The 14,048-nt window shown below is 35.3% G+C and overlaps 2 protein-coding genes across 2 annotated transcripts in view; both read left to right on the top strand.

Annotated features, from left to right (window-relative positions):
* The first annotated feature begins 2,699 nt into the window (after positions 1-2,699).
* The window catches only part of LOC139685902 (protein YIPF1), a 34,627-nt gene continuing 23,278 nt past the window's right edge, over positions 2,700-14,048 (top strand). Inside the window, exons 1-3 of the mRNA XM_071583036.1 lie at positions 2,700-2,923; positions 3,130-3,172; positions 4,189-4,307. Coding sequence (XP_071439137.1) covers positions 2,888-2,923; positions 3,130-3,172; positions 4,189-4,307 — 198 coding nt within the window. The 5' untranslated portion in view covers positions 2,700-2,887. The remainder of the gene's footprint in view (positions 2,924-3,129; positions 3,173-4,188; positions 4,308-14,048) is intronic.
* LOC139685628 (probable inactive tRNA-specific adenosine deaminase-like protein 3) lies at positions 9,770-10,750 on the top strand. The gene has a single exon (XM_071582562.1). It carries the CDS (start codon positions 9,770-9,772, stop codon positions 10,748-10,750), a length of 981 nt encoding a protein of 326 aa, XP_071438663.1.

Raw genomic sequence — 14,048 nt, 5'->3', positions numbered from 1 at the left:
CTATTCTAAACCAATTCTCAAAAATATTTGAAAAATCCTACCATCGACAGTTAGATCCTTACTTAGAATCCTCCAGCATATTAACCCCATATCAACATGGCTTTTGAAAGAACAAATCCACCACATCTGCCATAAATGATGCAATTAATCATCTGCAAAATGCTCTGGATGATAAATTTAATACCTGCGCTTTATTACTTGATTTCACCAAAGCCTTTGATCTTATCAACCATAATGTACTCTCCGAAAAATTACATAGTATTGGTGTTGGAGGCTCACCAAAACACTGGTTGATGTCATATTTACAAGATACAGTTCAGCATGTTATTATCTATAACGATGGAGGAAAATATACTTCTCCCCCTAAAATAATCAATCAAGGTGTTCCACAGGGTTCCATCCTTGGACCAACCCTCTTTCTAATATATATTAATGATCTACCCTATATATTGAACAGCATACCTGGCAGTCATCCCAATTTATATGCTGATGACACTAACATTCTTATTTTCTCAGCCTCACCTCAGCAACTCCTTCACAGTAGCATTCTTGTAACCTAGAAAATTCATTCGTGGTCTATAAAAAATTTACTCAAAATTAATACTGATGAATCACATTTACACAATTTTCTCATAGGAACACTCCTTCCCAAGTGTTGAAAATACTATTAGAAGGCAAATATTTGCATTAGGTTGAGTCAGTGAAATTTTTTGGCACACATTTAAATTGTCATCTTTATTGGGATTCTTACATTGATATGCTCTTAAAGAAACTCAATCCACTGTGTTTCCTTATCCAGACAGTCTGCTTTACTGTTTCCAATAATCTTCTTCTACCACTCTATTATGGTGTGTATTATTCTCATATTATTTCAAATGTTATTTTCTGGGATTCATCCCCACAGGTCATACCCATTTTTAAATTACAAAAAAAGTTGTACCATTGATAGCTAATTTTAGATATGATGCCCCTTGTCTTCCATTACGTTTTACATTTTATTTGTATTTATATTTTTACTACTGTAGTATACACAAGAATGAACCTAAAGACTTACCCTACTAATGCTGATGTTCACAAACACAGTACTTGTGGTATAAATAGTCTACACATCAATTTAGTGCACACAAGATGCACCAGCCAAGGGCCCAAGAACATGGGATTTATTTTTTACAGTGAACTTCCTTCTTTTCTGAAATATAATATGTGTATAGTAACCTTTAAGAGTAAATTAAGATACTTTTTATTCAAAAGAATGTTTTATAGCATGGATGAATAACTGTCTTGTAAACAATTAATGTGCCTGTATTCAGCTTGAATTATATCCTCATGTTTCTACTGTTTTACATACATATATGTATATTTAGTACCACATGGTATAGGTTGGTGAATAAATGATGATATGATATATGATATAGGGTGAGATGCATTTGATTCTGCCCATCCTTAAGCCTTTTACTCCATTGTGCAAATATATGATGTGTGCAATTACCTTTAATCCTATTTATTATAAATATATGCAATGATGTCATTAATGGATAGTCACTTTAAAAATACAAAAGATGTAACTCTCACAGTACCTTAAATTTTTGGTGGATGTACCGCCACCATTTTCAGAAGGAAGAATAGGAATGAAACACTGTTATGCTTATATTATGTCCTTGTTCAAGGTGACTGATCACCAGTTTGTACGCATGTTGTACCACTGCAACTATGTATACGTGTATGAAAATGTCTTGATGATAGAAGAGGGTGAGGCACAAGCACACAGCTGCACTGTTAAAACTTGAATACAAGGTAAAATGAAATGAAAACAACTTTTCACCTGAAATATTTCCCAGGGATATACTTCTCTTTATTATAGCACTATCGCCCTTTAGGAGCTGATCTTTTTCAATGGTGGCCTTCCACTTTTGTCATCGGAAGATTTTTGATAGCATTTTGAAAACTGGAGGAAAAGTTACTCCTTGTGACGATGATGGAAGGACATTAGTTAACCAGTTCAAATAATTAGTGTTTCTTCCCATATATCAAGTGTGCATGCATGAAAGTTTTATTTGTTAAATACTGTACCACACATATTTCCTTCATTATTGTGAAGACAGTAACTCTACCACTGAAATTTTTAAAGGGAGGTATTTTTTTAATCCAATATATGCACACAAATATATAATTGATGACTTGAGAACAGGAAAATTTAGAAAAACAGCAATATACACATTTGCATGAAAATTTTTGGGCTTCTTACCCTTCAGATGGCTAAGTTACTGCCAGTGTACACTGAGTGGTGCATGGGCGTGAGGGAGGGGGGCAACAGCCTTACCACCAACTCTATCCCAACACCATTGAATGAATGTGGACAGCCATTTTCCTAAGCTGTCTTCAAGGAAGATTAGAAACCTGAAAATTTACATGTGAGTATGCTTCTTTATATTTATTTATGTGTGTTCCTGTAACGTGTCATTAACTCCCCATTTCTATCTCTGAATGACAGCTATCTAAAGACCGCACAAAAAATGACTCACATTCGTGGATTAATTTAAAATTTTCGGTGGTACAACTTTATCCATCAGTTCTTGATTGTGATTATGAGAATGGTACGTTTATTTGGTAAATTATAGCGAAATTATTTTATTCGAAGTGGATTTAAATTACGCGCCCGCATTTCCCTTTGCTGACCGGAAATCCGCAACGATATACCGAGTTTCTTGGAGTTGGGCGGTGAGACGTAAGAGAATAATAATTTCACTTCAGGTGGTGTTAGCGATTCAGCTAAATTTCATTGGAAATTTGACGGCAACTATAGAATTGGTTGTAATGCTTAAGTAATATTTTTGTCCGTTTTATGACAATTGATTAGCGGCGAACGTGGCAAACGTAAAGTGTTGTCATGTCAATCAGCAAATCGGAGGCGATTGATGTTGAGGTTTGCAGTTGATTTTTGCATGATTATACCTTTTATTCTAAAATCAGAGCTGTTAATTTTTAAAAAGTACCGATAGTGCAACTAACTAATTCGAAGTTCCGCGAATGGCGGATGAACTATTGAGTTAATTCATAAATTTACGTAAAAGAAAATCTTATCATAACCTTTCTTTCTCTTCCATTATTACCCTATCTGTTTTTGTATAGATTGAATCGCAAAGGGACGCAGAAGCTCAGCTGCAGTTCCAAGGTAATTAATGTTTTTCTTCTCGCCGCGTATATGACTAGTTCATTAAGTAAGTTAAATTATATTGAATGAGAAACTGTTGGAATATTGTTTAATTTTTTTCTGCATTATTGGTGGTATTATAAACTAATTTGGAACCATGGAATAATTCAGAGCAAATATTTCACGCCTAATATTTCTGTTCTTCTACCTAAGTTTTCACCAATGTTGTCTCATTAGCACCATTTCAGTGGGCCTGATATTTAAGATACTACATTTTTGACAACTTATTTGCTGTGCCACCTCATACTTTTTGTTTTATCACATACATTTTTGGAATAGAAAGGAAAACATCCAGTCAAACTTGAAAAACGCTCTCTCGTACAGTTTACCTGGGTAAATCAATAGGAGGAAACCATTATAGCCTTTTCTCACAGATCGTCAATAGTTAAAAAAAGGAGTGTTAAAAAAGATTTTAAATGTTTGAAAAAATACAACTTAAAGTATTTAATTGTACAAAACACGAAATTGATATTATTTGTATCATGAGACATGGTGGAAACTATAATGCCGAGATTGCACATTATCCTTCAAAGCAAAAATATCTGTATTTTAATTTAATACTTTTTCATGAATATGTACTGCTGTGTTTAGTATGTGTTAAGTTTTGAAGCAGCAGGTTTCTCCTCGATATAATCCAAATATGGTCATTTTTATGAGCACAAATATTAATAATGAGGTAAATATTTTAAAGATACTTCCCAAGTAAAGGTTATGCCACTCTTTAATAAATGAGCTGGAGAGTTTGTTTAGCATCATGGAAACATTTACTAAATCAAAAATTCATTAGGGCTTGTGTAAATGTTTGAAAATATTTTGTGCTGTGTTGGCATAAGATAAGATCTACATTCACTGGATGTAATCTTGACAAACTTTGTGGTACTCTAATGCATGGTTGATAATTTTCCAAATGTTCTTTACCCAGCCCCACAATTTTCATTCAACATTTTGTAATCATTGTATGTGCTGGGGTTATGCAGAATTCACACCATCATCTTCTGGTGTGGCTGAGCTAGACGTGAAAACATTCCCTAATGATCACAGCATATCATCTGCTGATATGGGTAACCAATCTGATATTGATTCAAAGGAGGCTAAGGTAAGTTAGATAAAAATATCATGCATTACTTTTGCCTGGTCTCCTTTAATTTGGGAATCATCAGTGAAGCTGGGCATATTTACTATATTTGAAATTAATTAAACTAAAAATAAAGATAATTTACTATTTCAAGAAGTATAACATACATTAGAGGGTGTTCCCTATAAGATAGATTTTTCATGCCACGTTCGAACTCTGGAATACTCGCGCTAAATAACATGATTTCACAGATCCCTTCCATCATTTTTGTTGCCACCATGGGACCAAATTCATTTTGTTGTTGGGTTGATTTCTATTTTTGCTCCTTGGCTTCCAAATTAATTTATAGTGGAAGTTGCTCATGAAAATATTGACAATAAAATCAATTAGAGAAATTAATTGTGGGTGTTCCTGGAAGGAAATACTTGATAATGAAGTGGGATTGGAATGCAATGATTGGCGAAGGGAGGGATTGTAGTGTAGTTTGTGACTATGGATTAGGAATAAGGAATGACCGCAGGAAGGAAGCAATATAGTTCTGCTGGAAACTAAATCATATCAAACACTTTGTTTAAATTTGGAAAAAGATGTTATTTAAATGCAACAAAAGGTGTAGGTGTACAACGAAAATGCTAAGGTATTCAGAGTGATATCAGGTAGATTATATTACAATTAGGCACGTTTAAAAACAATGAAAATAATTAGCACAGTTTTCTCGGCACATATGTAGAGTCAGATAATAATTCAGTACTGTAGTAAGTACTAATAGTAATGATCTAGAAAAACTTGGAAGAAAGAGTTTTTATGGGCTAATTTTTAGCTTTTATGAGGAAGGAATTTGGCTGGAAGATTTCATAAGATCATTGTTTGTTTCTATCCCAAAATAAGGAAGCGCAGCCATATGCATGGACTGTAGTTAATTAGGTTGATTTCACCCACAACGAAAGTGGTACTAAGGATAGTGAGGGAGAGGATATAAGGGGTAATATGATTGGTTATGGGATGATCGGTTTGGTTTGAGAAAGTATTCAACAGAATGAATTGGGTAAAACTAATGAATGCATTTCGGAAAATAGGAGATGATTGGACGGAATGGAGATTTATTCACATCCTGTTCATGTCAAGGACTGCTCAGGAGCGTATGGTGGATGGAGAGCCAGGGTAAGCAATTTTAGAAAGAGAATTGAGACAGGCGACCATTATGACCCCAGCTTTTCAGCGTATATGTGAAAAAAATGGTCAAAGAGGCAAAGAAATAACTATAGATAAGATTGTGATTGGATAATTCATAAAATCAGTTAGTTTTAATATGTCAGTCAGCCAAGGGGTGGCAAGCAATGGTGAGTACATTGGGATGTCATTTCCACAGGTATGAGAATAAATTTAAACTAAACTAATGTAATGCAGTTTTTGAGAAAGAGCAAAGATAAGTTAAATATGAAAATAGGAGTTAATAAACTAGAACAGGTGGAACAGTATACCTATCTTGGAAGTAATTAAAAATTGTCAATTTTCCACGAAATGAAATTTATTATGACCGGTTTCAATGTAGCTACATCATCATCACCTGATAATGATGCAGTTACATGGAACTTGGTCGTAATAAATTTTATTTTGTGGAAAATTGCCAATTTTTAATTAATCATGATATTCCACCATATCACACCTGAAAGGTCTCTTTTTATCTTCAAAGTGTTCTATATGACGTGAATGTTTGGTAAGGATGTGAAGAAAAGGCTCACTGAAACTGTGATATGGAGCATGGCTTGTTAGGACATGGAAATGTGGCCATTTAAGTAAGTTGATAAGCATAGGTAGGGAACTTGCGCTATTGGCTTTTGAAATATGGATGTGGTGAAGGATAGAAAAAGTGAAATGGGCAGAAAGTAAAACAAGCAAAGAAATACTAGTCATGGTGAGGGAGTAGTGGGGATTAAAAGAAGGCCATTAGATGGATGCTGAGCATTTTGATTGGCAATGGGATGCTGGAGACTGACAAAGGGGGGAACATTAGGCAAATTAGGAAGGGATAGAAACAGGATAGGCATGTGAGACAGAAAGAACAGAGTAAGAAAGTATGTGGAATTGAAGAGGGGCCTATTTTAAGTTAGGATGTCATGCATAGGTCAAGTATAGGAAACGATGTATCATATTGCCATTATAAAGTAATTGACCATCCAGAACGGTTTGTATTTGTTCTGATTTGGGGGATTTTGAATACTTTTACGGTGGAACCTCGAACAATGAGCATCATTTGTTCTGCATTCTTTCTAGTGTAATGAAACACATGTTTAGTGAAACAATTTCTAACGTTTAAATTAATGTAAAATATGATAATGTGTTTCACGCTGGAAAAGTTGGAAAATTATGTACAAAGTTTATTCAAAGAAAATTATATATACATTGTTTAGGATAGTGGATCATGTCAATCTTTTCTTCTATATGGTTAAATTCAAGAAAGGACCATTAGGTCTCAATTTCGCTCAAATAAAGACATCTATCTATCTTGATATATCCTTAAATGAAGCAACCAGGAATGCAAACATGATTTATGAAAACAAGACGGAATCCAAATAAGTTGTTCATTTTTCATGATGCATGCCTAATTCCTTTTTACTAGGAATCTCTCTCCATACATTTGCTTTTGCTCATAATTCAACATTTTGTAATAAGACGACTAGGCATTATCATCATATCCTTTATATTAATGAAGAAAATTTGACATTAATTGACATATCATATTCAGTGTAGACATGAAAATTCCAAGCAGAAATATTTGAATACAATTATGGTATCAATTATGCTATTTCCATATTTTAAAATAACATTTTTTAACTGGGAATCCTTCCTCCAAGAAAAAGCAAATGGGTAACAAAAGAGAGCTAATGGCATTATAATTCAGCTTCATTACAATGGTTGACACAATTTTCTATTCAAAACTAGGTCAGGTAGCAATGACATGTAGTGTGAAATAGCATAAGTTCATTTTCTTTTGTCTGGCTTAATATGCATTCTTGTAGCTTTAATTTTTACATATATTGCTAAATTATGTGTTAGGATTGTAACAGTACGATTTATTAAATCCATTTGGTTCAGAAGTATGTATCATCACTGAATATCCAAAAGCTGCTTCTGTTTTTTTTGTAAATAAACTTAAGCATAAACTTGTTTGACATATATTGATGTCTATGTTACCTGGTCTTACCAGAGCTTTTTCAACGAGCAAAAAAAAGTTTTATCACATCATGCCATATATTTCTGCGACTCGTTGCTTTTATAAATGGGTCTTTCACCTGTGTTGGAAACTAAGACACCTGAAAAAGTTGGCGGGTTTAGTTGACTACAGAAGGCTGGGAAAAGTGGCATAATTAAGACAAAATCATAGGATAAATTTATCTGGGTCCCTTGCCATTATTATTTTTGATAGAAAATTGCTTTGAAAATGTGTCTTTTGCTTTATAAGGGAATGCTAGTTCATAATTTTTCATCAGAATTTTTTAGTCCACCTTCTTTTGCTGTTTGGTAATAGTCAATTGCTGCAACGTATGAGATATGATAGCAAAACAAGCATTTTTAAACATTTGGCCTGGAGCACCTTAAAACAACTGACATAGTTATTTCATAATTTTAGAATATCTCTCCAAGACATACTAGAAACCAGAGGTGAAAGAAATTAGAAAAAAATTAAATTAACCTAATTTTTTTTGGAAAGAATATGAATTTGTTATGGAAATTAGTTTTGTGAGATAAACTCTAGAACCAACATGTTCAAAATAACTGTAAATGGTGGCGTGATTTAGGAGATATACTTTCACACTGAGTTGTCCATTATGTAGTTATTTTTTCATCTTTTATTGTTCCCCTGTGCTGGCAGCTCATATAGCATGTATGCAGAAGTATCTTAACCTTAGATACTTCAGTGTAAGCTAGTGTAAAAATTATTTCCTTTTTTGGATTATTAAAGTTATCCATTAGCAATTAGCATGAAAATAACATTCAGTTCTAATGCTGTTGTGGAATCACCCTCTTCCACACAGCTTCATGATAGCTTTGATGGTAACATGAAGATAAAGTAGCCTATCATTTATATTCATTCACTCTGTGTTAGGTTTCTTGATGGTAGGAATGTTTTAAGTTATATTTTGGCTCTGGAAAGTGTTCCTATATGGTAGGTAAGCTCTTTCGCCAAAGAAATAAAAACACTCATTGGTTGGTTCAATGACTTAGTTGGGAGGGCTTACCCTGTATCTCCTCTCTCCTTATCCTGCTTACATTTTCTACCTTCCTAATCATTTGCATTGACATACATTCCATATTCTAACATGGAGCATCTGTCTGCAGTCCTCTTCATGGACTTAATTATCTTACTGTATTCTTGGTTGAGAATAGATCAATTATGATGACCGCAGACACCTTGCCTACCTAACTCCATGCCTGACCCCCATCCTTGGGAGCTGAATTCCATTTACACCAGTATTCATAATCAATTTTGCATCAATCATGCATGCTTAGAAGCAATAATTGAGGGGTTTACCTTTTGGCCTCCTCAGTTGTGTTTTTAATGCCACATCATCTCTTTAATGGCTGGCCACCCCTGGAGCCTGCAAAGGCATCTGCTTGGAGTCAGATTCCTTTGCAGGCACCTCTCTGGGGAACAGATACCCAATGAACAACCTTTCGTCTGACTCCTATCTTTCAAAAATGACTCAGGGTATGGGGATATCAGTGACCCTATCACTGCTCTTGGCAGTACAGTCCTGGGGTCATCAGAACAAACAAGAACAAGGGTCATGGATGTAATCCAGTTGGAGGTATATATTAGTGTAACATTTTTCCCCATAGTAATATTTTTATTTCTTACACTCAAGATATCACGAGGATTAATCTAGTGAAACTTATTGATTTCTTAATAAGTAATGAAACATTTACATCCTGTCCATTGGTTGGGAATCATCATGCTACTGCTGAAGTGATATTTGATAATATTAACTCTGAAAAGTGGTTACATTTCTGTTTTACACATCACATTGACTTATCACAACATGACATTTTCATGGTTATGTATATTGAAATCAAAATTATATCATGTGATAAATTACATATTTGGTATACATGCTTGATGCAATTATCTGTGCACTGAAATTATAATTAATGAAAAAGTAATTCCTCTTACTCTTAATATTGCTCAAGAGTTGACATTTTCAAATCCTTAGCCTGTGAAAAGTGTTGAATCTAGAGTTTTTATGCATTGAAAATTGATGGTTTTCCTGTCTACTAGGGTTTATGACAAGAGTTGCTTATTTAAGTTAGTACCACTTTCAGAGATATCATTTCCATTTTAGTTTAAATGAGTGGAAAAATATTTTCCAAAGGTATCTTTTGGGTTGAATAATCGATGCTCTTTTCAGGATGGTTGGTTATGCAGTGTCCATCAAAACATCCCCTTTACAATAGGCAATCCTTCCATTGATTCAGAATCTATGATGAAATGTATACAAACGGAGGCAAGCTCTTGGGTATTAAAACCAGTGCTCCCCCATGAGCTCACTGCAGACATTGAGTTCCTTAGTGTGTATGTAGGTCTTATTGTTGATTGCAAGAAAGTTTCACTTATCCTGAATGCTTTAAATAGAGTATCACCTATTCTGCACCTGACACACCTCAAAAGAGTGGCAACTGTGAAAGGTAAAGGGTTGTGCGTGATTCTTCTCGTAGCTGGTGAGCTATCAGCAGACAGTTGTGTTGATCTTCTTAAAAAGAAAGGATTTGTTTTTGATGGAATAAATCCCATTCCTTTCAAAATGTCCGTTCCAGCCATGACACCAAGAACAAGAAAACAGTTTGAAAATGCCATGGCTACTTGGCCATGTAACTTCTGTGCGGATCCTTATATTGAGAAAATATTGAATGGCTCCCTGTTTGATGAAAGGGATAAGAAACTTCAGGAACACTATATGGAAATTGCATTAATTGCTGCTCGGAGAAGTTTGTTAATGGGTGGGGCTGGGGTGGGTTGTGTTTTCGTAGACTCTGTAAATAACTCTGTTGTTGCTGTTGGATACGATATTCGCCTGAGTCATCCACTGAAGCATGCAGTTATGGTCACTTCAGATTTGATTGCAAGAACACAAGGTGGTGGTCGATGGCCTGTAGAAGATAGCATGTGGTTTTTAAAGGAAAGTGAAAAGAAGCGTGTACCTTGCAAAAGGACTAGGGATGATATAACTTCTGATGATCCATATTATTGTACTGGCTATGATGTGTATTTGACAAGAGAGCCTTGTGTCATGTGTGCAATGGCTTTGGTTCATTGCAGAACACGCAGGGTTTTCTTTGGGTGTTTCAATGAGGGAGCATTTGGGGGTGTAATGAAAATCCATGAAATTAAAGATATGAATCACCATTTTGAAGTCTTTTCTGGAATTCTAGAAGAAAAATGCACTAAGATATGCACTAAGAGTTAAAAATTTTATATTATCATAGTTCATGGCATATGAGGTAAATCTTTTTTCCAAAATCATTGTTCAAAAAAATACCCTTGTGGTATATGTGGAGGTTCAAACTCTATAGGTACAAGTTTTATTTTTATTATAAGGTAATCTACTGATTAAGGTAGGTTTTGGATGGACACAACTACCAAATATATATTTTGTGACTGAACAGAACGAAACCCAACATCCTAATCTGCAACAAGCCCCTTTTCATTTCTGTGTACTTCCTTCATCCCATCCAACATCCCTATCCTATTCCTGCTCTTTCCTTGTTTGCCTAACATTCTCCCCTCTATTACAGTTTTCAGCATCCCACTGCCAGTCAATATGCCCCTCATCCATTTTTTCTGTCTCCATAGGATTTCTCCTAACAAACCCCTCTCTTCGCCCACCGTACCAAGTACTTCCTCATTTGTTTTCCTTTACGCCCATTTCACCTTCTCCATTCTTCTCCACACTCACATTTCAAAAGCCTCCAATCTAGGTCTATCCTCCTGCTTCAATGACCACGTTTCCACGCTGTACATAGCTACCCTCCATATCAAAGTTTTAACGAGTCTTTTCTTAATATCCTTACTCAGCATCCCTGTCATCAACTCCCTCCTCCTTGTGCAAGCCTCTTTGCCTAGCGCAATTCTTCTCCTTACATCCCTACTACTTGGAACATTTTGGTCCAAAACACCTCCATCATACGTAAATTGTTCCACCTGCACTAGTTTTTTCCCACCTATTTTAATGCCAACCCTAGTCATTCTCTTTCTGGAAAATAGCATAACCTTTCTTTTACATCATTTTTATCCTGTGTGTTCAGTACTACCTGTTTTACTCCCATGCCATTTAGATCATTATATTTACTAATTTATAGTATTTATAATTCAATTGAAGAATAATGTATCTGGGATTGCTATTAATAAGATAATCACTATTATGTGATATTAATATCATGTTACTGTATCGAAAAAGGTGGGAGAATTTTTTTGGTTATTGCATCAATAATTTTGCCATCCATTAGTCTTTTCTGAAACGATTTTGTTTTGTGTGCCCCCCTGAAACAAGGATGCATCTTTTATGCCATCAAATATAATAATTCTTTTAATCAACTGTTCATGTCATCTTTTCAATTACCAGACATTTTACCATCTATTTTCATGAAAACCATTTATCCATTATAATTTCCTAGATTCCAATCTTTTCTAATGACTAAACTCCCAAATATTTACTTAAATTCACCCTCAGCTTTACCCTAGCCATGCGATTTTTTGAACAAATAGGGATCAGAATACCACTGAAATATCTTTCCACCCCCAGGATTTGAATCCAAGCCCTTGGAGTGGAAAGTTAGTACACTGGCCATTGCATCCACTGATTTCCCCTATGATTTAGTTCCAATTTGTCAGGGTGATGATATAGCTCTATAAAATCACATACTCAAAAATTTCCATGTCAGGTTATCCTGGAAGCCTCCAGCCTGCCATATATGTTTGGTAATTGAGGAAGTTATCGACCTGATAGGTTACTGAGGCAGTGGTTAAGAATTAGATGCTAGGAGTAAGGTGGATTGGGGACTAAAGCCTCGAAGAGATCAGTTGTTACTCGGTCTGCCTTCCATGACCACTTATGGGTTATGTATCTAGTCTCACTTTTGAAATGGGGGAAGTGGGTGTGACAGTCATAAGTTGTAGGCTAAAGTTGGGCCATTCAGAAAATTACCATGGTAATTTTGGCAATTTTCATAGGCCCCTAAAATTCTAAAATATTTGGGTTACATGAATGCTCAGAAAGTCACATCATTGCTGTAGTAAGGAGGATGGGAACCAGTATTAGAAAGTGTTTCGAGGGTGGTAGTAATAGCTGTAGTTATTAGAGGAGGTGAGAGTGAAGGCCATTTGTGACTGAAGGTGGTGGGTAATCTGGTAGGGTTAGTATGTTTAGGGAATGGAGGAAGGTTGGAGAGTGACTTTGAAATGGAATTAGCCTTCTCTTAGCAAAAGGAGCCAAGGGGTCCACAATTCCAGCATCCCATCAAATGGTCTGCGTATTAACTTAAAATTCTCTCCACAATGCACCCCAAGTAGCGATCAGGAAACCAATGAAAAAATCTGGCCATTGCTGAGATTCGAACCTGGGCCCCCCAGGTGGGAGGCCAGTACCTTAACCACCACACCATCTCGATCCCTGTGTTTTAAAGGATTGGGTTAGCATTTGTTAAAACCTTGAAAGTCATTGAAATGAATTTGTGGGCCATTCTGAAAATTACCGTGATAATTTTGGAAATTTTTGGAGGCCTCGGCAACTTACTGAAATTTTTGGATTACTTGAATGCTCAGAAAGTCACACTAGTGCTGTGATAGGAGGTATAGGATCAGTTAAATGAGACAAGTATTAGAAAGTGTTCAAGGAATTGGGTGTATTTTAGTGTTGATGTTAGTTAGCTATAACCTTAAAATTCATTGAAATTATTTTGTGTATCCTTTCATATACTGGGTCATGGAAGTAGTTTCTTTTATTCTCTTCTGCCATTTACATTGCTTGGGGTTTTTCTTGTGGCATTGCACACCTCCCCTATCTTGCCTACCATGACGTGCTTTACTTACCCTTACCTCCCCAAAGTGTAATTTAATATGAATTTAGACAGCCAAGTGGATGCTGGCAAAGTATTCAAGTGCAATGTGCTCCCTCCAGTTTATGCAAACATGACATGGGTATGACATGCATATGAACATGGCATGCATATAAGTGTGGCTTGTGCTCTAAGATGGAACATGCATGATCACGTGCAGCCTAGTGAACATAGAAGAAACAGAAATTTAATGGGCAATATATGTTTGTTGATACTGGATGGTCCCAAAAGCAATTTCTTAGAAGATAAATGGCTTTCTTTAAAAGCTGACGGATGAAATTTAAGTTACGATAAACATTTTACTTGTGTTTTTCTGGACTCTTCTTTGCTGATTAGAATTTTAATAGTCCAGCAATCTACTTTGTTAAATGAACTATATAATTATTAAAAAATTAATATTAATCACCATATTTCCTGGCTCATAAGACCGGTGAATAAGACACACCCTGATTTTTCAGGTCCGAATTTACAAAAACTACTAGGATCAGACAGAAAAGTTCAAAGTATTTTGGTGTTAACATTAATTACTGAGAAAATTGAATTTTTTCATTAAAAATTTAGCAGCTATGTGTATATCAATGTTTATTCATTGTAGAATCCCAGAAATTCAATATCAAGTGGTCAAAACGCCTTTCAGCTCTCTTGTTTCCA

This window comes from Hetaerina americana, unplaced genomic scaffold (genome assembly GCF_022747635.1).
Source record: "Hetaerina americana unplaced genomic scaffold, ioHetAmer1.1.p SCAF_12, whole genome shotgun sequence".
NCBI classification, from domain to species: domain Eukaryota; kingdom Metazoa; phylum Arthropoda; class Insecta; order Odonata; family Calopterygidae; genus Hetaerina; species Hetaerina americana.
Note: the sequence above shows the minus strand (reverse complement) of the source record. Positions and strands in the feature narration are given on the sequence as shown.

Coding starts and splice junctions, on each gene's coding strand:
- LOC139685628 (XM_071582562.1), top strand. CDS start 9,770: ATGAAATGTATACAAACGGAGGCAAGCTCTTGGGTATTAAAACCAGTG.